General features: G+C 47.5%; 1 protein-coding gene across 1 annotated transcript; it reads left to right on the top strand.

Annotated features, from left to right (window-relative positions):
- Window positions 1-9740: 9740 nt before the first annotated feature.
- Window positions 9741-23208, top strand: LRRC55 (leucine rich repeat containing 55). The gene is made up of 3 exons (XM_006267485.4): window positions 9741-10171; window positions 11494-13139; window positions 15816-23208. Exons 2-3 carry the CDS (start codon window positions 12470-12472, stop codon window positions 16049-16051), a joined length of 906 nt encoding a protein of 301 aa, XP_006267547.1. The 5' UTR covers window positions 9741-10171; window positions 11494-12469; the 3' UTR covers window positions 16052-23208.
- Window positions 23209-23552: the final 344 nt, after the last annotated feature.

The raw sequence follows: 23552 nt of genomic DNA, 5'->3' as shown, positions 1-23552 counted from the left end.
AGCTTTGTTGGGTGTATGCTGGGAATCATTCTCCCTTAGCTGTAGTCTGTATTTCTTATGGAGCACCCTGTGACAATGCTGCCAACTTTGTCACGCTAGGCTCCCTACTCATCTCCAGCCATAATGGTATATCTACTATGATATATTATGACTGTATATATCATATAATATCATATAATAATATATGATATTATATGACTGATAATCTGTGGGGTCCATCATCTCAACCTACTATTCTAGACTTAAATCTTTCCCATCATCTATCTTTGCTTTAATGTAGCTCATAGAAATAACTTGTGGCCAACATTAGACCCTCTGTTTGTCTTGCTGCCAGTTGTCCCAGTGTTCCTTGGTGTTGTCTGCCTTGTGACTGATTCTGAGGAGTGTGTTTCTCATTTAGCTTCAGAACTTGATCCAGTCAGTCTGTCTTCTTTCTCCCATATCTCTGCTGTCATTACATGCACCTGCTTAGTTTCAAGACACCCTCAACTGTTCTCAGTCCTTTTCCTGCCTCCTTCCTGTCCATATAAAGTCTGTCCACATTATTGTTGTTCTTGTTACAACAGCACTGAAAAGATTCACCCCAAATCAATGCCCCAACAGTGTCACCTCTACAAGGCAAACAAATCCCAGTTTTGCCCTAATTCTACAAGAGACCCACAGACTGACTTCAGAACTCCTACCACCAAAGTTGTGCCTTAACCTTTAGTCTAGCTCACACTGTGACTCGTCCCTATACCAGGACTGTGTCCCTATTCCAGAGGATATAGATTTACTGAACAGCAGTATATAGCTGGGCTCCATCCTTGCATGCTAGGCATAAAAAGGCTCAGCAGATGGCACTGTAGCACTATGTGTGGAAAAGGCCTAGGGAGGGCGGGGGCAGTGCCTGGGACTTCTTTTACTTGCGCACGCATATGTATGTGTATGTGCGTCTGTGCATGTGTGTACATACATACATATTTTTTATGTACGTATTTTTTACCAGAGGCAATTTGTAGCCGTTAGGTGTGGGCCTAGGAGCTGCCAGACACTGTCGGACATGCATTCTGGGGAAATTTTCTTGTTAAAAGCAGCTGTCTAATGCCCCGCTATGAAAGATCCAAGTAAAGAATGCACCCCACACATATTTCTTCCTTCCTCCACTTATTTCCTTCTCACTTCCCTAAATTTCCCCTGGGGCTTGCCATGTGCTCTTTAGCCAGTCTCCTTTCAGCACAGCCTTTGCAGCCCATTCTCAGCGCTGGCTGCCTGTCAGCTCCAGTCAAAGCCTCCCACTGGGTGCTGCAGAGAAACAGTCAGCAGAAAGTGTGAAATACTGAGAACAGGGAGATGAAAGCTTCTGTGCTCTGAGCATGATGTAGCCCTACATTCTTCCTGAAGCCAGGATTAAAGGATGTGCAATGGTTGTTTTCAGAAGGGATTCCAGTTCTGTGATCTATAACTGGCAAAAGAAAGGGGAGCGTGATAAAATTACCCAAAAGCAGAGAAGCCCTTCCCAGAGAAAGCTACAGTTGCGGGGAAAGGAGTTGGGAATTACTTTTTTTTTTACTTGCTGGCAAACACTGCAAAGGGTTGGAGTGCTGTCATAGACATGATGGTCCAGAAAATATGCAAGAAGTAAGGGTTTTTTCTGGTATCTTTTATGGGATCGTCTGGGAGAGATCTTAGACAAGCTTTGGGCACCCTCTTCCTCAGGTCTCGGAAAGAAGCAGAGACCACCTAAGCAAAATACAAGATAAAATCAGACAAGGTTCTTTGAGTAAATCCAATATCTTTTTATTAGACCAGCTCCAATAGTTTGAAAAATTCTTCCTTGCCAGCTAAGAATTTTTCCAACTATTTGAGTTGATCTAATAAAAGATATTGGATTTACCCAAAGGACCTTGTCTGCCTATGTCCTTAGACCAACATGGCTACAACCTACACCCCTGAAGATAAAATCATAAATTTAACTCAGTTACATAAATGAAAATAGTAGTTAAAGAAAGAGTGCTATAAAATATGGAGTAAAGAGAAGTTAACAAAGTAGATACCAAAAAAGACCATTCAAACAGGAACAAGGCTGCTATTCCCTGTGTTCCACAAAGGGTTTCTAGAAGGAAGGAAAGAAGGTTGTTTCAAATAAACAGAAGGCATGTTTGGGTTTTTTAAATTCCTGCCAGATCAATCAAAAAAAATTCAAATTGAGCAAAGCATTTCATTTTACACACAAGAAAATATTAAATTTTGGATTTGAACAATTTAAGAGGTTTTTTCATACTTTTAAGGGAAATTTCAAAATCAAAAGTTGCTTTGAATCTGAAACTGAAGCATCCTTTTAGGACTGTTAAAGATAAGCATGGATTTGTTGGGGGGGGGTGTTGTAATTTGCTTGTTTGTTTTATGACATGGGAGAAATTTGGCAAAACTGGTGAAATAAAACATTTTGGTGTTGCTGAATTTGTGTTTTTCACACAAAAAAAAAAAAAAACTTCAGTTCTAAGAGGTACCCACAGGCACATGGGGAAGATCATTCTCTAGGTATTTATATCTACAGTCTGAAGGACCACAGCCTCATTTGCTCTGTAGATTTTCCTGTATATATTTAATATGGGATGTTGTAGCTCATGCTGCCAGGGTCTGGCTGCTTTAAAGAAAGCTAGTTCAGGGATGTTTCTGTTTGTGTGTGCTGCAGTTACACTTCAGATTGCCCATGAGGGGGAGGGTTGAAGCTCATGTAGCTACCGGCTACTGTTTGATTTAGCACAACCTGTCAGCTGTTAATAAAATCCCTGTGCTAATGCAATCACCTTCAGTTGCTAATCCAATTGTTCCATGTAGCTAAAGTTCTTTTTCAGGGTGGCTAGCTCATGTGAACTGCTGCAATGGTTAAAGGGATTTTAGTACCACCCCCATGACTACTTGGAGATGAGAACAAAGAAATAGGGCCCACATTGATTCGTACTACAAAAGCAGCCAGGAACTCCAGCCCTGGATCAGGGCCCCATTGAGCTGGCATAAGAACCCAAATCAAAGGGTGTGTATACACATACTAAGTCAGCTTAAGTTAAGCCACATTGGAGTGTACACACGTACAGCTCCTTGACATGGTGACAGACATCTCGTGAGCTAAGTCAACTTAACTAATGCGACTCAAGCTAATACATCTCAGAGGTGTATTATCTTGTGCTGCATTTAAGTTGACTCTGCTCCACATACATGCGTACACTCTGACAGTTAAATCGACATTAAAAAGTTACATCACTTTAGCTGTCAGAAATTTTCCATGTGTGTACACACCTAAAGTCCCCGAGAACAGAGGCCTGAATTTCCAAAGTGAGTATGACAGAGGGTAACCGAGGACCTAGTCTTGCCCAGACAAGTACCTGGGGATTTTCAAGACTTGGTGGGGGTACTTTTGGAGAGGACAGGTTATGCAGGCTGCCGAGTCTAGTATAAGGTGCCTGTTTTCAGTAGCACACTTCTGGCCAGGAAGGTGAAGAAGCAGCTGGGATCTGTGCAGACACCCAGGTGCAGCCATAGCTATGGGCACCTACGGTTTTCCTCCTCCCCACCAAGCTGTCTCTCCAGGCAAATAAAGTAAAGGAGGCAGCCCTCTCTGGGGTGGCCCCAACTGGAATGGAGAGCTTGAGACATGAGGACTTGGGGGTTCTTAGACTTCAGGGCTAGAGACAAAGTAACACATAAACCTGTTTAAGTGATCAGAAATAGGTTTAAACCTGTAACAGAACAGAAATTCAGTGCATATAAACCAATTTCAAAATGGCTGAAACTGGTTTAAGATAAACTTGGTTGAATGTAGTATCAGACTTAACTGATTTGGGTCAAACTGGTTTGTGCAACTTCTGTTCCAGACCCCTTCCTGGTTTAAGTTAAATCAGAGTCCCTCAGCACCCCAGCATACTTTTCAGCCCTGAGCTAGGCTGTGCTGTCTGCTCCAGAGAGCAGGGCTGTCCCTGCCCCTCTGTTGGTCAGCCAGCCCTTGCTGCTCAGGCTAGAAAGGGGGTGGGGGTGGGAAACCAGACTGGGAACTGCAGGTGGTCCGCCTGAGGGGGTGGGAAGCAGCTCCTGCCTGACCTTTCCCACCCGCCAGAGCGGAGGGGGTGGGGACTTGGGGCAGAGCGGGGCAATGGCCTGAGAGGGACTGCCTCCCCTGCCAGGCAAACCCCTGCTGGGGTCTGGGAGGGACTTTAATCCCCCCTTCTCTAGCTCAATGTGTCGCCTATAGCCCTTTCTCTCTGCTCAAGCAGGGCATGGGGCTTGAGCAGATAACAGCTTGAGAGGGACTGCCCCACCAGGCAAACCCCCATCTGGGGTCTGGGAGGGGTCTTAATCCTCCCTTCCTCAGCTCAGTGTGCTGGTGCCAAACCCTGCAGGATCAGACTGAGAGGTGGAAGGTGTTGGCAAAGACCTGGCACAATCATCACATGAGCTAGAGATGGAGCAAAGGGAACAGAAATGGGTCTCAGACAGCTTGAGGGTCATATACAGCTTGACCAAAGAATTCAGAGACCTAGCTGCACTTATGCAATAACGTTTGGCATCTGGGGGAAAGCCCATAGCGGCAACCTGCCCTTGCCCCATACACAGATCTGGGGGGCACATGCTCCCCCCACCATGCTTGCCCGGGAGTGAATGGAGAGGCAGAAGCCACCCTTCCCCCATCCCTGTGCCTCCCCTCCCAAAAGGCTGCTGACACCCCTTCGCTTCAGTGCCTGGAGCGGTCACCCCAGGTTGCCCTTCTCCCCACCCCCTTTGCTACAGCACTTCATTTACATTATAAAGCAGAACCTATAAAAGGTGAGAATACCTAAACAAAGGCTTTCTGACTACCTGGCTGTAAGGAGACACTCTGCCTTCAGGATTACATAAGACTTATGCTAGGCTTTGTCTTGTCTTTTTGGTTTATACATTCCATTTTAAGTTAGACTAAGTTGTGTGTGCTCTCACTGTGTTTTACTGGGCTGTATCTTAGCTTAGGCAAAGATTTTTGGTTGTTCTTTGTTGTGTGCTTGAGGTTGCAAATTGCTGTGTTCAATACATGCTTCCTTCAGAGAAAGGACTTTTTCCCTGCCCCACCCCAGCTGACCTCTATGTGGATTTAAATGCCCACCCTCCAGCAGGCTAACCCCAGGCTGGTGCCTGGCTATGCCCCCTCTGCTCTAGCAGGGAGGAGTGAGAGCCTTTTGGAGAGCTTGTCCCCATCCCCTTTGGCAGTGGCTGGCAGGCATGGTCTAGTGCCCCTCTTCCCCACTGCCCCCCTACTTGAGCCACTGCAGGCATTTCCTATATTCAAAAGTGTGGATGTATTTCCTGATTCAAAAGTGAATGTCTGTCCAGTTGTTAATTGGTTCAATCTGTGCAGCTTAGACTAAGGTACAAATATTGAATCAATTCAGACTCAGACTTTTTGAATGTCTGTCCCTAGCCCAGGTGAAGGAGATGTGGCCTTCTGTACCTTAGACATGAGCATAGGGCCATAGTGTCTCAGGCATGGATAAAGCCAGAGGGTGGCCACTGTTGTCTGGCCATGATAAGTCAGAAGAGGTCTTCTCTATAAATGTCTCTCAGATGGATCCTGAAAGGCCTTCACACAGAGACAGGCCAAGCGAATGCAAACCAGCTTGAAGACACAACACTGTACCATGAATCCACATGCACACACACAGGAGGTCAAAACAAATTTACTTGCAGGCAAAACCTTACAACACAAATACCTGCAAACATAACACCCAAACACAGACAAGCCCACAGAGAACCATAAAAGCCAAACCCTTATGCAGTCATGGCAGCCCAACAAAACACCAAACATAAGCAAGACAACCAGCACAAACAAAAGTGTAGCTAGATCATCCTAACACAAACACACACATATACACAGATACACACAGTGGTACAATAGCCCCACACTAGCACAGTGCCACAAAGTATTAGCATGTGTTGACACTGGAATATGCACTGAACCCAAGAAAGCATGCCCCTGTAGGGTTTTCCCAAGAGACTACTAGGCCAAGTAGACACCAGAGACATGTTGGCTCCTGGGTTTGCTATCCAGCTGCTCAGATTCCACAGGCTATATCAGATTCCTTTCCTTTGCAGCTGTTTCAGCTTGCCAAATACATCCAGCCTCCCACAGTGCATGTTCCTTCTCTCACTTTTCCAAACCCTGCTTGTGGCCTCTGCATTTGTTACCAGCATCTTCCTCTGTGTCTCCACACAAAATCATTTACAAAATCACACCCATCCTAGCCTTTAAACAATCACCAAACTTCACCAACCCGATCACTAGAAGCAAACTTCCTATGGCCCAAAGCACACCAAATGGATCCAGATCATGCCAGGACAAAAAACATAAAACCTGCCAACACATTACCACTACTCCCACAATAACTGCACCCCACAACACAACCATCACCATTCCTGGATCTTACACTTGCACCTCTAGAAGTATAATATATCTCATTCAGTGCCCTCAGAATATATGTAGGAGAAACCAAACAACAACTGCATACCAGAATGAACACACACCAAAAATCCACCAAAGGCAAAAATACCCAATTACCTGTGGGTGCGCACTTCTCAAAAGATAACCACTCTCTCTCCAACCTCTCAGTTCTAATCCTCAAAGGTAATTTACAAAACACCTTTCATAGATGAGCCTATGAACTTCACTTCATAAATCTACTGGATACAAAAAATCATGACCTAAATGTAGACATTAGACTTATGGCACATTATAACCTGCCTGCCACCTGCAGTAACACTGAGAACAGCCCTGCCTGAAGCCACGTGCATTGGCCGGGGCCCTGGCTTGGGCCAGAGGGGCTGTTCTGCTCCCCTCACTTCTAGCTGCAGCTGCAGCTGCTCCTCTTGCCCCTGCTGAGCTGCTCCTGCCTCAGTGCTGGGGCTCTGGCTCCAGCTCTCAGCTGCCTTCCACCCACCTGACATGATGAGCAGCAATCTGCAAATGGGCAAGCACGCGGAAGGTGGCCAGGAACTGGAACTGGAGCTGGAGCCGGAGCTGGAGCTGGAGCCTCGCATGCTGGGGTCAGGAGCCAGCTGGCTAAAGCTTCCCCCATGCCTGCCTGCAGCAGCACAGCAGAGGCAGGAGCAAGTGAAGGAGCCACTGTTGGAAGCCCCACTGGCCCAGGCCCGGGCCAATGTGCACAATTCATCTGGTGGAACTGTTCATGGTGTGGCTGAAGCCAGCTGGGTGCTACTCTGCTCCCCTCTCCTCCAGTGGCAGCTCCCCATCCTGCTCCTGCCCCTGCTGTGCTGCTCCAGGTGGGCTGGTGGGAGGAAGCTTCAGCTGGGCAGCTCCCACTGGAGGCAACAGGAGCAGAGCAGCACCTGGACGGCTGCAGCCAAGCTACGAACAGCCCTGCCAGAAACTGTGCACCGGCCAGGGCTAGAGCTAGGCTGGTGGATGCAGGCAGGAGCATGGTGCAGGCTGCCCCAGGCAGGGCTTTGCCCCATGTGGAGCACCACGGGGGCAGCCAGCCCCTACACACACAAACACACATATGCACTGCCCCTCCCCCCACCCCACACCCTCCCACATACCACCATACACACACTCCACACAGGGCCCCAAGCTATCACCACCCTGCAACCCAGCCCTGTGATCCTGGCCTTGCCTGCCTGTCCTGCTCCCAAACAGTGCTCCCCATCTGCTCAAAGCCCCATAGGGAGTTTTGGTGAGTTGTTGCATATGCAGGGGCTGACCCAGCCCTCAACAACTCATCAAAACTCTATATATGGCCCTCGGGCCCAAATAATTGCCCACCCCTGGTATATATAGAGGTTGAGATGGTGTCCTGTAGCTGTCAACTTCTAACAGCTGACAGTCTATTGGTGGAAACTGTACCATCTGCTGGTAGAAACTGTCTTTCAGTCTAGTCCTCTGCAATCATAGGCAAATGTGTAATAGACCATGCCCAGGGCAGTCCACTCCAGGCCCACCCCTTGTACCAACAGCAGAGGCAGTTCCAGGGGGAGTTTTGCCCTGCTCAAATGTGTAGCACATGCACAATGAGCTCTTATCTGACCCCTCTTTTCAAAATCCTAGATCTCCTGACCACCAGCCACAAAATATTCATGCTTTGTGGTTTCTCCTAAGCTACCCCTCACACCTGAAAGGAAGGCTCATAATCAACCTCCAAAGCCACCTTCTTGAAACTCCCCTTTGCTATGATGCCTGCAGGAACGTGACAATGGCTTGGTCACAAATGTAGTGATAACAGATGCAGAGCTTGGTGTGTTTAAAGCTGCCAGTCCTGAGCTCTATCACTAATGAGAGCTAAAGGTCTGAATTTCAGCTGACAACTAGGAGGTCTGAATTTATTTATCATCACCTCCTGGAGTTTCCCTTGAAACCTGGTGGGATCTCAGACTAAAATAAGCACCAATTAATACCTATCATAGGAATGATGATACAAAAAGCCACCTTGCTTCCAGTGGCCTCCTGCCGTCTGCCTGGAAGCTGGATGTGAATGAGACAGAGTAATGGGGAAAGAGGGGGATGAGACATCTCAAGAGGGTGCTCATACTGCAAATATGGGCAAACTCATACTGGGAATATAGAAGAAACATCCAGCCCTGGTTCATTTGAGAAACAACCAAGAGTAAAGATGTGCAAAAGTATCTAGAAAATGGAACATTTTCCCAAAGGACAGTTGTGGAGAGAGTGAAACTCTTTGTGAGATCTTTCGTGAGGATCAAATTCTGTGAATTCAAATTCTGTGAATAGTTTCAGCTGGAAAGAAAAGGAGGAAAAAAATTAGAAATTTAGAAATCATCCCTGTCAAAAACACCTGTTTCATTCCAATATTTTCAAAACAATATTGTTCAGCATTACATCTTGAAAACCTTTGTTTTACATTTAAAACTAGACATAATTTTAAACAAAGGGAGGAGGCTGTTAAGAGTCATAAAAAAAACCCCAAAAGCATTCTACTTTGGATAGAGCAAAATATTTTTTTATGAACAAAAACATTTTTTCCCTTTTTATTTCATTCAAAAATGTGGAAAAACCTATCTGTCTAGACTGACCCGGATCATATTGCATTTCCAGTTTTGCAATATGGCCACCAAAATGAAAAATCCATCATTCACCCTGGTCTACCCATAAGGCTGTAATAAATCAAGGAGGTGGGGGGAGCATATGGAGAAAGTCAGCATGGCTTTTGGATGTACTGGGACTGGGCCAAAAGTGATGGTTGTCAAGCAGCTGAGGTTCTTTGGGTAGATGTGATGTCTTTTATTAGACCAACTAAATAGTTGGAAAAATGTGTTCTTTGCAAGCTTTCAGGAACAAACGCCCTTCTTGTTCTTCTTGTCAAGCAGGGAGGTTTTCATTCAAGTTGGCATCCTTATGGCTGGCCATGGCCAGCCCGTATCTTCCAGTCTGTGAGGGACCCTGCAGGCCTGGTCCCAGCCATCCTAGAAACAGCCCCAACAGCCTACTTCCTTCCCTCCATATATTTTACATCTCTCCATTTTTTCCCTGCTTGCGTTTCATCCTTCGCTGTCAGTGTTTCCCTTCGGCAATTTCCCGATCTCTCCCACCCCCACCCTTGCCACCCCCTGTCTGCATGACATCTCTCCTCCTTCCCCCCCCCCCCCATGTTTCTCTCTCTCCCTGTCCCTGAGATCCCGTGGGTGGGCATTTATCCCTGTCAATCGCTTCATCCTTTTTCCTCTCATCTCGGCGGGGTCTGCAGCCAGCTCTCCTGTTGCTCAGAGATGTGGAGGCGGTTGCTAAGAGACAGTGAAACGTCAGTTTCTGGCCCTCGAGGAAAAAAAAGAGAGAGAGAAGGAGAGAGAGAGCGAAGGGAGGAGGAGGAGGAGGAGGAGAGCTGGGGAAAGACCTGGTTGAATTGACAGACTCAGCAGCAGCCTTATTTGCTGCAATTTAATGAGAGACATTGCATTTCTCCCAACTTCCCTTGCACCCTCGCCAATCCCCGGAGAAAAGGACAGACAGAGAACGGGGAAGCAGTGAGAGGCCAAGGAGCAACAGGGGCCACTGGCCAAAGACCCAGGAACACGCGCAAAGGAGCAGGGAGAAGAAAAAGCCAGCTGCTCCAGCGAAGAAGATGGGGCAGCAAAGGAAGAGGGAAGACACTTGTCTCCATGAAAGCTGAGCTGAAAATTTCCCTGAGCTAAAGTGAGTAGTGCCCTTCATTAACTGGGTAGAGTGGGGTGGTGCGGGGGGAGGGTTTTGTGGGGAGGGATGGAGAAGGAACGTGTGTGTGTGTGTGTGTGTGTGTGTGTGCGCGCGCGCGCGCGCGCGTACACTGGGTGTGTCCTAGAGGGTGGGGGCTGGAACTGTATGGTCATCTGCTGGGTTCATTCCTGTTGGACTGGGCCGGTACAGCAAAAATGAGATGACCCCAGCTCATGGCTGGAGATAAGAGATATGCCTGGGGGGCTACAGGGAACAGGCACCCCTGTGCCTGAGGGGTGGGGATTGCATGGGCAGGGTGTGGGCACTGCAGGGGTATGTGGCTTATCTTGCATGGTGTATGGCCAGGAGGTGGGAAAGGTGGGTGAGAGCCAGTACTGAGAGGAAGATGTTTGGCAGGGAAGTTGTATGTGAGCAAGAGCAAAGGAAGGTGTATGCCACCAGGAAAAAAGACTGAGAGAAAGAAAGATGGCCAGGCAAAGGGAGTAAGGAAGAAAGCAAGCACAGGAAGAGAAAGCTGGAACGGCACAGGGTTCTTTAGGTGACGGAAGTGCATCAATGGAGATGGCCAGTGAAGTGTGGGTTAGCAAGAAGAGCAAGGGATGGGTGACAGCAACAGCTAGCCCATCTGTGGGGAGATCCAGGACTGAAGGAACAAGGCATCTGCAGGGGAGGACTTAGCTGACATGCAGAGGAGTGGGGGAAAGCCCAAGACTGGTATAGGACAGGGTGATAGGGAGTAGGAACGAGGTGCAAGAGAAGGATGGCATGGGGTGCCTGGACTAACAAGGGCTCCCCTGAAGGGGGACATTGCTGGGGGTGTCTGAGCAAAGACGGATGGAAAGTCCATATGCTAAGAGTTCCCTTCTTCCACCCATAGCTGTTCACAGATCTTGAGGGACTTTCAGTCAAGGTCAGTGGGATTGTAGCCCTATTTCTTGTGCCTGCTAAGCCAAATCTATACAGATGATTGAGAGCCATTGGCAGAGCTGCCTGGATGCAGGGAGCCCAGGCTGAGAAAAGCAGGTCAGGACTGAGAGGCACCATCCGATTTGTGTAAAATGGGGGAAAGAGGAAAGCCAAGGTCTGAAGGAGCAGTGAGGGGATCCCAGTCAGAAGTGAGGGGCTTCAGAGGAGTAGCTGGGACCTGATAGTGTAAAAGCAACGAAGGTGTTGCAGAATAACTCAGAACAGAGCCAGAGTGCAGAGTAAGGAAGGGCAGAGAGCTAGGTGGACAGACAGAAAGGCACCAGGGGACGGGTGACCTCATTGCTGAGTCTTTCATTCCCACATTTCCTTGGCAGGTTGCACAACCAGACCACGGTCACTGCCTGCTAGGAGAGTGGGAGTGCATAACAAGCCAAGGATTACATCCTTGGGACTACCAGCCCTTCACTTCTTCCCAGCCCTTCAAGCATTCCATGAACTCTGATCTAATCCCGCACAGCCAGCAGAAGCTACGGCCTCGGAAAAGGCTGCTTTCCAGGCTTAGTCTCTCCTGATCTTGCCAAGACATCAGAAGGGATCTGGCAAAAGCCACTCCAGGAAATTATCGGGTGCTTCTGTCTTCAGTCTGATGCCCAGGAGGCTGCACATCACCTTCCCAACTCTTGTTTTTTTTGTGAATGACCTTCCTCTGTTTGGGCTTTAAAAAACCTCAGTGCCTCTGGAAAAAACCCCAGGGCTCCCACACATTCCCAACAACAGGAACCGGATTTATTCTGCTGTTGAAATATACCTCTGGTTTCCAGGGGGTTAAATTTCACTGACCTGATTCCCAGCTCCAGGAGAAAGACATCAGTTGTGCTACATGCCCAGCAGGCAAGCAGCAAAAAGGGGGAATAAGGACAAGTCTTTTGTTGGCTTGAACTGTCATCTTCAGCACATTGATGAACTGGATTAAGGATCCTGGGTTTTATTTGCTTTTCCTCCACATTTGGGTCTTTTCACATTCAAATGGAGGTGGTAGCCAGAAGGATTTAGCTGGGACTCCTTCTCCTCTGCATGTCATGCCTTATAAAAGGTGAAGCTCAGACAAAGCCCAGCAAAGGACACCTTTTTCTCCTGGCCTTCTGTTGTGGTGCATGTGCAGTGGCTCTAAATTGTGGCTTAGGATGGTGTTGAGGCTCTGTCTCCCCTGCTCTTCCCATGCAGCCAGAACGTAGCATTGCCGTCCTGCATGACTGACCCCTCATCTCTGGGCCACCTTCTCCCACCACCTCTCTCCCCTGCTGACTCCTGGCCCTCCCGCCTCTGCCATGTTCCTGCCAGCCCACTAAAATGGGCACAGGACATGTCTGCCCGCGAAGAAAACAGCCGGTGCCCCACCATCACCCCGCCATGATCCTGGGGTCCTTCCTTGTAGCAGTGGCAATGGCTTTCACCGGTGCCAGTGCCAGCTGCCCTGTTCTCTGCACCTGCCATAACCAGGTGGTGGACTGCAGTGGACAGCGGCTTTTCTCGGTGCCTCCTGACCTGCCTCTGGACACCAGGAACCTAAGCCTAGCACATAATCGAATTGCAAGCATCCCCCCGGGCTACCTCACCTGCTATGCCGAGCTGAGAGTGCTCGACCTGAGGAACAACTCCTTGGCTGAGTTACCCACTGGACTCTTCCTGACTGCCAAGCGGCTTGTCCACCTGGACCTGAGCTACAACAACTTCAGTCATGTAGCAGCGGACATGTTCCAAGAGGCCCACAGCCTGATGAGGATTGACCTAAGCCACAATCCATGGTTGAGGAAGGTGCATCCCCAGGCTTTCCGGGGGCTGGCCCAGCTCCGTGACCTGGACCTCAGCTATGGAGGGCTGTCCTTCCTCAGCCTTGAAGCCCTCGAAGGCCTCCCAGGGCTGGTGACCTTGCAAATTGGGGGTAATCCCTGGGTGTGTGGCTGCACCATGGAGCCACTCTTGAAGTGGCTGAGGAACAGGATCCAGCGCTGCACATCAGGTGCGTAGCACACAGCATGATCTCATCAGTTGTCCCACTTCCTCCCAGTGGCAACCAGAATGGCCTAGATTTGTAGGTCCAGATCAAGAGAGGAGCCTGTCCAGAGTCCTCTGCTGGGGCCAGAAAATCCAGTTCTGGTGTTTCTTCTCCCATAGACTGAGATTAGAGTCCAATTCAAAGGGTGGAAGACTCCAGATTCTTACACCAGTCCTTCAAAGTGCAACCAGAATCTTTTTCAAATGGACCTGGAAGCATGCTGCTGCACTAGCTCAGGGTGGGCAGGCTGCAAGTTGAGACAGAAGGGTATTAGCAGGGCCATGCATTCTGGGGACCCCAGGACTAGCATAAGAGTGTCTGAGAATGGTGTGACTGAGGGATGCTGGCAGAGCTGCGCATTTTGTGAGAAGAGGTAGAGCTGCTACTGGGAGGAATTAAATGCATAGGCAAGGTTGGGTGGGATATAATGGTGGGAAACAGGCATGCAGGATGGTGCTGTAGGGCAGAAGTGCTGCTCCTGTTAGAAATTAATATGCTTTAAACTTGCCGTTCTTGGGAAATGTGACTTTGCCTCTCTCTGTCCTTGCAATGACAGATGCATAGCTAACAAAGGGAACCACATACATCTACCCCTCCTCCACTTCCCTCCTCCCTCTGTGGATTCTTATGTCATTAGTTCTCTCTTACCCTTGCTGCTTATTACACAAGCTTCAGGCTGCCAGAGCTCGAGAAGGAGTGGGAGGGGAAATTCCTCCAGAGACTGTTACAGCTCAGGTGGAACCAAAATACAGTGGTTCTAGCCAAAAACTTTCCCTCAGGTCTGGGGATTCCCCTAATACTTCTGATTTTCATTGCATCCTTCAGAAAAACCTTAGCATTCATTGTACGATAAAGCTGCTTCCCATCCTTAATTAAATAGGTTTTTCTCATAAACATAGGCTATCTGGATGATAGATTTGGGTCTGTTACACCCTTATCACCTGATGGCTTTGCATCATGGAAGCCTGATGTCATGTCACGTTTAGTAATGGAAATGCATTGTGCAAAAGGACATAGTCATGACATGGTGTTGCAGAGATATTCTGTCTCATGCAGTGATGCTCAACCTCAGGCCCACAGGCCAAATGAGCAAAGCCATGTCATTTGACTCATGGTGCTCCCCACAGGTCCAGAAATTTGGCAGTGGGGGAGCACCATTCCCCTACCACCAAATTTCCAAGCCCTGTGAGCCAAATGACATGGCTAAGGGCACTGGATTGGGTTGGGCTATCAGGTTGGGCCCGATCCAGCATGCACAGCATCACTGAACTTGATCTAGCGTGTACAGAGCAGGGCAGCAGGCCTGATCCAGTGCACATGAGCCCAAGCCACAGGCCCCATTTGGTGTGCACACGGGGCCGGGATGACAGGCCCAATCTGACATTCATGGGGTTGGGGCCACGGTGGTGGGCCTGATCCAGTGCACCTGGGGCCAGAGCTCAATTTGCCATGTTGGGTTGGGGCCATGCACTGGATTGCACCTGCATGCTGACCCCCTGCTGGATCGGGCCCACAGACCAATCCTGTGCACCAGATTCAGCCTCCAGACTGAACCCGCACCATTCGTTTGGCCTGCAGCCCAGAAAGGTGGGGCTCCACTGATCTAATGTATCTATCTACTCACCTAATTTGTGCTTTTGTGCCTAGTTGGATGGCACCATCACTAATTCTCCAGACATACCTGCTGAAGAATGCATTGCATTTGAACCCTTGTCTAACTTTATTCCAACCACACACTTTGTCCAATAAAAGCTATCACCCCCCAAAATTTCCTGCCTCTCATATAATTCCTGGATCATCACAGCTACAACATCTTTCAAACACTATCATAATTTGGAGTGCCTTAAATGTTGTATGCCCATCTTGAGTCTCTATCTGCCTGATTTTCAGAAGTGACTGGATTTGCACCTTCCAATACAGAACCCATGTAGAAAACTGGTGCTCAGCACCTCTGAAAGCTAAGCTCAGTATATTTCTAGTTGAGCTTCCAAAAGATTTAAGTTTCAAAATTGGACAGATGCTTGAGAGTCAGTGTGTGATGGTGCTGCATCTTGCTGTGGTTCATCTTTATGTCCTGCACCAGAGATGTTGAGTCAGTTTGTGACAAGGAAACGGATTTGTGTTGTGACATGGTATAATAGTGGGTAAGTATTTAAAATGGCCCTAAGATGAAGTTGCTACAGTGACTGGTGACAAGTAGTGGTATAATGATTTAGGTTTTAAAATATACTATGGAGCTGTACTAAAATATCAGGATCTAAATGTCCCCATGGCAACTGATGATGGTCCCAGATAATGAAGTTCACAAGAGGGCATCCTTACTAGCTGAGAACTCCATGCAGGTGTGAAAACAAACAGGGTAATCCTTTGCCCTTTCAGAGTGCTTTTCATTGAAGGATCTCTTTCCAGATGCAAGTGAATATTTATCACCGATACTGTACAGATAAAGAAATCCAGGTGCAAAAAAGCTAAATGAGTCAAATCAGGAGACTACCACCAAGCTGAAACAGAACCCAGGACCACAACTGAAATTGTAGAGTCAAGGTTCGCTGTTGGGGAAGGGGATGGTTGTGTACCTGTTTAGGGTAAGTTCTTAAATCTGTTTCTCTGTCTTCCTCATCTACCCATTTTTCATTGTAGATTCCCAGCTGGCTGAGTGCCGAGCCCCCCCAGAAGTTGAAGGTGCCCCCTTGTTCTCACTGACAGAGGAGAGTTTCAAGGCCTGTCATCTGACCTTGACATTAGACGATTATCTCTTCATTGCCTTCGTGGGCTTTGTGGTCTCCATTGCTTCCGTGGCTACCAACTTCCTGTTGGGCATCACCGCAAACTGCTGCCACCGCTGGAGCAAAGCCAGTGAGGATGAGGAAATATAAGATAGTTCCTCCTGCTTTTTTGCTGCCTGAGAAAAACCCTAGAGGATCAGGGCCTCCCTGGCTGGCGAGGGCACCGAGCCTAACTATGCTCCGCCATGATTCATGCCCCCTCTGTTTAGTCCTGGTGCTGTTGCAGACTACTCTGTGCTTCAACCCCTTCTGCAATCCAGTGTGGGGACCAGTCCTTCTCTACCCTCAAGATTTATCTAATCCCAAGGCTGCTGTCACCAGAAGAATGAGGCCTCCAAGTGCAGGGATATCTCACTGTGCCTTGTACTAGCCCCTTTGCACTGGCAGAGACATTGGAAACAGCCAACAAGCCAAGGCCTGACAGATCATGAAATACAGGACCTTCCAAACCAGGTCATCCCCACTGTATCCCCTACACACAACTACAACATGCAAAACTCACACACTTGTTCTTGTACAACACCTGCCAACAAGTTGAAGGTACTCCACCTGAGGGACCTGTGGCTCCCAGGTTTATTAAGAGTTGGAGTTCTTTTCTTTTTTTTTTTTTCTTTGTATTAATTAGGAAAATAATATATCACAGGCCTCAAGTGAATTTTCACAAATGCAGCTCTCCAAGCATGGACAGCTACAGGCTGTGCATTTTTTTCATGGCTGTAGGACCTATGGCCTCAGAAATCATAGAGCCCACCTATTCTGCCCATGTATTTAGTAGCTGTGGGCTTGGAAACCATGGTCCCCCAGGCTGTAAAACCACCAAGAGTCCTGAGATGAAACATCCTAATAGGCCATAGAGTCCTACCATAGTCTAAGCTCTGCATTCAGGCAGGTTCTGCTCATCAGAGTCCTGCCCTTGAGGCACACAGCAGTGGCTGGTTGGAGGTTGTGGTAGTCAAGGCTCATCTGTTTTCTGGGTGACCCTTTACTAGAAATGTGTCCAGTGGTGGTCAGGTGCTCTGTTTAGGTGCCAGTGGAATTTCTGTCTTGATGTAGTTTGGTTTCAGCAGAGTTGAGAAGTCCCAGGCAATAGATTGAAGTTGTGCAATGACTGGACAAGGGGCAGAGAGATACAGGGTAAGGAGCTGCACTGGCAAATCTGTGTGGTAGCCCAACCCTCAAATAACAAGGAAGACCAGACTTGGGAATAGAGAAGCATCAACAGAGCTGTGTGTATGAGGTCGGGTAGGAGCCCAGGGCTGGGCCAGAAGTGGGCTACGGGTCAGCAGTATAAGCACTGGCAGAGTTTTGGAGTCCAGGTCCAGGCAAGCAGAGGGCTGCATGCTGGTAGTGAGAAGCACTGACTGAGATGTGGGCAGGGACCCCAGAACCAGAATTGCAGGGATAGTGTAAGTTGGGACTGAAAACCAGAGTGTGAAAGAGCCTCAGAGAATAAAGAAGAAGCTCAAGGCTGGAACAGCAGGTGGTGCTGCAGGTCAGGATTTAACGTGGTGCACCAGTACTAGTAGAAGGTGCCAGGAGAAGTACAGGTACATCCGGTTGGTGACACTCTCACTGACAGACACACTGACCAGTCAGAACAATTGGCTTCCTCGCATCACAGACATTTAAAATAAATACAATCACCGATTTAAAAACAGATATATATGCTTGGAAAAAAGAAAAGGAGAGAAAGACTCTACTTTAGCCTAGCAACTTGTCAGATTAATCTTTCATTCTCCCAGCCAGCCAGGCATTTTTGAAGCATTGGGAAAGCATTAATCACTCATCTCCAAATCCCTCTGTGGTAGGTACTGGCCTTGCCTTTCAGATGGGAAAACTGAGGTTCCAAGAGATTGATGTGACTTTATTCATGCCCCACAGCAATCTACTGGCAGAGCGAGGGATAGAAGAACCCAGGACACCCAGCTCCTTGAATTTCACATGAAGCACTGCACATGTAACCGTCAATCCAAACCATATCAAGAGCATTGAGGGCAGCAAGTAACCTTTGTGACTAGACTCAGCATTACAGTTGGAGAAAACTTTGCTTTCAGATGGATTCAGATGTGTCACTGACATTTCAGGAAATGGCACAAAGAGCTGACTCTAAAGACAATGTTCCCAGAGAGGGAACACGCTTCTAGGCCTATAACCTTCTCCTAGAGATCTCTGTGTGTTCTAACGTATAGCTAACATGCTTTGAGACTTACACCTTTTTTATTTTTTGCATAGAACTAGGACCAAACCAGATGCCAAATGCGACTGGAATGCCGGTGAGCTTTCCAGCTTTCATCATTCAGTTTTGCCAATGCTGGAAAGTTAGGAGGCAAAAATCTGTCTGTACAGGACAGATTCCTTTAAGCAGTTAGTTTCTATGTGGTTTGCAGAAGTATCTGCAGCTGATCCAAACAGGGCTAAAAAAATAGAAGCCTCTAATTGCAGGGTAGATTTACATTCTGTTCTTGTTTTCCTATACAACCTACCCCACATAAGTTTCCTGTTGTCTCCTTGTCAAGACCTGGAAAGAGCACTTAGGTAAATGTAGCAGTTCCCTGATAAAAATTGTTTGCCCTCCTTTAGTCAAAAGACCCTTTGGTAGATTTCTTCCAAGTCTGAAAAGTGTGGTTTTGCTCTGGAAAGCACAATCTCAAAATGGCATCTTCTTGCTCGGCTGACCCATTGCTTGGGTATATCAGAGTAAGATCTGCCATGGGGCCTTCAGTGAGCTTGGCCTACTTTTTTGTAACTCTTAGCCTACAAAGTGGTGACAGGCAAGAAAAAGCAAGCTGGGTTCTCTCCCTTCCTTTGAGAATTGTTTTAACTGAGCTAGATTTTTTTAGAGACTCGTGTGGTTCCCACTAGTGCAGTAGCTGAGTGTGCCTTTCAGTCTTTGCTGTGTTTTGTGTTGTGGAAGCACCAAGAAGGGATGGAGGTGGGGGCTAAAGGTCTCTCCACCTCAGCAGCAGAGTGTTTAGTCCAGCTGCCAAGAAAATAAGCTGCACCCATTGACATCAATGACAGAAGTGAGGTAGCCCTAGGAGGATGGGGAGCCAAGAATGCTTGGAACCCAGATCTTGAGCACAGTGCCAGGGGTACCCCTCACAATGGCATCATCAGCTCAGTTCCCAGAGTTGGCACAAATGGAGCAGCAATGGATGGGCAGGGCTTATTCCCTCAGCATCATGACTGAGCACTGCAAAAGCAGTAGGGATATACCCACACAAGGACTCGACCAAGATTTTGATAACCAAGCAGGGAATTGGCCCCACCTCACAGGTAAACAGTGTAACTTCTGGATGGCACTACCCATAGGCACTGCCCATAGCCTAACTTTTGGATGGCAGTCACCATAGGCTTGCATTCCCTTTGACAGCATTGGGGGCTGCACAGGAGGTTGTGAGAGCAGAATGCATCTGACAAGTCTTTTCTTACTGCCTGGAATTTGAAAAAAACTCCTCTGTCCAGCTTTTGAGGTAGGAAAGGTCCTCATCATAGAAAAGAGAAGACTGATTAAAAGTGCAAGGATGCAAGTAGGCTGAAACAGACTAAAAAATGGACCTAGAGGTGAGACATGGGGTGCCTATATGTCCCATTTGGGCTGGGACAGCCCCAGATTTTGTAGGTTGGTTCCAGCTGGTTGCTGAAAATTTAAACAGAAGTCCCAGAATTGCAGGAGTGCAGGACACAGTCTAGTGGAGAGGCATGGAGGCATGCTGAGCCAGGCGGGCGGGTGGGCAGGCACCACTGCTGCTGTACGGGAGCAAGGTGGGCAGACTAGAATGGTACCCAGCCTAGCCTGATCCCCACCTCCAGCCACTGTACCAGAGGAGCCAGGCCAGGCATGTGCAGATAGGATGGCGGCTGCTCCAGTCCATCTGCCTTGCTCCTGCACAGCAGTAGCAGTGCCTGCCTGCCCACCTGCCTGGCACACCATGCTACTCTGCCTCCACACTTAACTATGCACCGTGCCTCTGCCTGCAGCAGTGCCACTGACTTTGGCGGGAAGGGGGGAGGAAGGGCAGTGTCCTGGATTTCCTTCAAAAGAATATGGTCGCCCTAGACATAGAAGAGGGGACCCTGAACAGCAACCCCAGGAAGAGACAGAAGGAGTCAATAAGCCTATTCTTTCCACTGGCATGTGCAGCCAAGGTTAAGGAACATGGAAAGAACCCAATTTGGCATCTCAGCTCTTGGGGCTGACCCTGGAGGGCTAATACCTAGAAGGGTATATGAACTGGGTACAGATGACAGAGACTCACCCTAAGGCAATGAAAATAGACCCACCCCTCCCTCACACCTCCCACTGGTATTTTAACATTTTAACAGAGGCGTATTCCAAAGCAGATCCATGCCTTGAGTTTAAATTTTTTTAACTGTGTGTTCAGTGCATGTAGGTACAGTATTTATGTATGTGTGTATGTGTGTGTGTGTGTGTGTGTGTATGTTCATATGTGTGGTTTCAAAAATGTGCCAAGCTCAGAGCATTAGCCTCCAGATGAAGGGAACCAGCTGGCCCAGCATCTTTTGTGCTCTTAGGCTGACACCATCACCTGTTTCTGCAGTGTCTGACAGCTTCTTCCATTCAAATGCATAGCACAAGGGGCAGTCTTCTGCAGAGCTCTTGAATCCTGAATGGAGCCCAAGGGCCAGATTTTCAAAGGTGCTTAGTTGCCCAGAGGCTGCACACAAGTGCTTAATGGGATTTTGAAAATTACTTAGTGCTTTTTAAAAAGCCCATTAGGCACCTCTCTGAATCTTTAGGCCCCAAAATGCATTTGAAAATGTGGTTTCAATACCTTTGGAAGTAGGTACTGGCTGGGGACACCAAACAGGAGAGGTTTTATGATATGAGGTTGCCTGTAATAGCAAGAGGCTTGACTTAGTCCAGGCACACCTTTCTAGTCCTGACTGGGAGGCCATGACATTATTTGACTAGACACCACGGAGAAAAAGACCATATAAAAACCAGAAGGGGTTCGCAAACTTTTCCATCTAGTGGCTCCACAGGTAGCCATTCAGGTCCAGTTCTCTCCAGATGTTTTCTATAGCCTTTACTCTATTCCCCCTTAGGAGAAAGAGCAGGAATTGGTGCAGTGTAGCAGCACCTGAGATAGACGAGGGAGGGCTTGATTATGTGGCTGATGAACTCAATACAGGTCTTAGACAAATTTGCCACATGATCCAAGACCCTCCCCACTGCAGTAATCCTCATTCCTTGTAAAGGAGCTGGCCAAAATTGTTTTAACAAATTCATTTCTCTTTAAAAAAGCCTTTGTTCTCCCCAAAAAGACAAACATTTCAAATCCATTTTTATGAAGCCCCAAAATGAGAAAATTTGGGTTTGAAGTTTTTCTTTTTCTGTTTGCCCCTCCTGCCTCCTGTAGCAAAAAGGAAAAAAAGGAAGAAAGTGAGAAAAGTGAAATCCCAAGTAAAGCAAACACTAAACACTTTCAAAACCAAAAAGTTATTTAAGAATTTATAAAAAAAAACTCTGCTCGTTTACAAAATGTTCTCTCTCTTTCAAAGAAACACAACAATAGGATTGTCTTTGTTTCTCCCTTTCCCCACCTATTCCATCCCTCTTTTCCTCAGTGGGAAATTAAAGATGAAAAGGGGATGGAGGGGGAAGAAAGTAAAAAAATAAAATAAAAAACGAAAGGAAAGGAAAGCAAAGAAACTAAAATGTCAAAAAATGGTCAATTAAAAATGAGAAAGAGATTGAAATACTTTTGGCCCCAAATTCTGACCATGTGTTCAACCTCTTGGATTCAGAGAGAGTTCCTGTTGTTGCTACATCATCGTAAGAATTAAGGAAGTGTTGAGGGGCAAGGACCAGCAGAGCTATTTTCCTGAGTGCTGTTGGTGCTGCAATATCCCTAATCCAGGGAGTGAGGTATCCTGTTAATATCTTGGAAGACGTGCACTATCAGTGCTACAGAAATGACCCCTTGGAAGAGGCTGCATAATGGACATTGCTGGGTGGGAGTGCGCTTTAGCCATGAAGCTGGCTTTCCTTTTCTTTCCCCCATTTTTTCCCCATTCTTTGGTTCCTTCGTTTTCTTTCTTTTTTCCCTCCAAGCAGATGTCCTGTGCCGTACTGAGTGTTTGTGGGTGGGGAGGGGGAAGATGAAAATCTTTGTACGGAGAAGATTTTATAAACGTGAACTTTTGTAACTGTGAGACTTTTTCATAAATGTATATTAATAATAAAGAGTGAATAGTTTAATCCAGAGTCTGGCACTGTGAGGCAAGGTCAAGACAAATGGGAAATAAAGAGGAGTGTGTGTATGTCTGTATGCAGCTAGAGTCCAGTCCTGGCTATACCACTGACCTGCTGGGTAACCTTGGGACAGTCACTTTGCCACTTTATGCTGTAGTTTGCTTATCTGTAAAATGGGGAGAAAGACAGTGACCTCCTTTACAAAGTAGTTGGAGATTTACTGATTTCAACTTGGGGGCTGCAAGAGCTGAGTACCAATGTTCCCATGGTACCAGGCAGCACCATGTTGAGATTCCAGGATGCTTCACATGAACAACTTTCCAAACAGGCAGCAGCAGAACTGCTTTCATGCAGTGCTACAGGCTGATGAGCTAATTAGCCCAAGCCAGCTCCATGTGAGCAGAGCAATGCTTCTTCCATTCTGGAGCTAGGATGTGTAGAACTCGCTTAGAGGCATGGCTGAGAAGGTGACTGCTAGGGAAATGGTCTGGAGGCTGTGGAAGGGGAGGTGGACCATGAACTGCAGGATGTCAGGACAGGTAGGAGTGGAGAGCAATGGGATTTAGAGCCTTAGGGTGTGGAGGTAGACCATGGGGCTGTGCAGGGCTGTTGAGGGCAGTCTGCAGGATCAGAAGAGCTGAGAAACACTGTCCTAGAATATTTGTAAGAGCAAGAAAATAGTGTGTCTTCTGCATGTGCGTATGATTGTGACGTGCGTCCCTGCAATACAAGGACTGTGTCTGTTACCAGAGTGCATAATTGCACATGTGAGTGCACTTGGGTGTGTGCGTCCATATCTACAACATACATGTAAGTCAGAGCAGAAGTATGTGTATGTGCATACAAGGGAGCATCTGTGTCTGCCATGATAAGCATAAATTTATGGTGGTGGAGATCTGGGAATGTGTGTGCGTAATGTATGTGTGTGCATGCACACATGCAGGACAGTGCATGTATGTTTCTGCTATTTTTGTATGTGTATATGTTGACTTTCACCCACATCATAAAGTGTGCTTTTGTAACGGTGCACATGATTTTGTTTGGGTACCTGAAAGCAAGTCCTCAGCAGGTCTACGCCAGCTCCTCTCCTTTGTGCACACGTATGCACATCATCCAGAGAAACAAATGCTTGTCATATTAATGTACCAAACTGTATGTATACAGGACAAATGAATGGCTTTCCTTACAGTGCATGACTCTTCCTGCCCATGAGCCTTCCTTAACTGAACCTTTCCCAGTAGCTCACAGGAAGGGACAAGCCCTTTGTAGCAATAGGGGGGAAAAAACAAGCCCTGCAGAAGGCATTAGAAGTGTTTTCTCTGGTCTCTTCTTCTAATGACACTTCCTGTTATTCCTGCAACCAGACCTCCT

The sequence above is a fragment of the Alligator mississippiensis genome, chromosome 2 (genome assembly GCF_030867095.1).
Source record: "Alligator mississippiensis isolate rAllMis1 chromosome 2, rAllMis1, whole genome shotgun sequence".
In the NCBI taxonomy this organism is placed as follows: Eukaryota; Metazoa; Chordata; order Crocodylia; family Alligatoridae; genus Alligator; species Alligator mississippiensis.
Note: the sequence above shows the minus strand (reverse complement) of the source record. Positions and strands in the feature narration are given on the sequence as shown.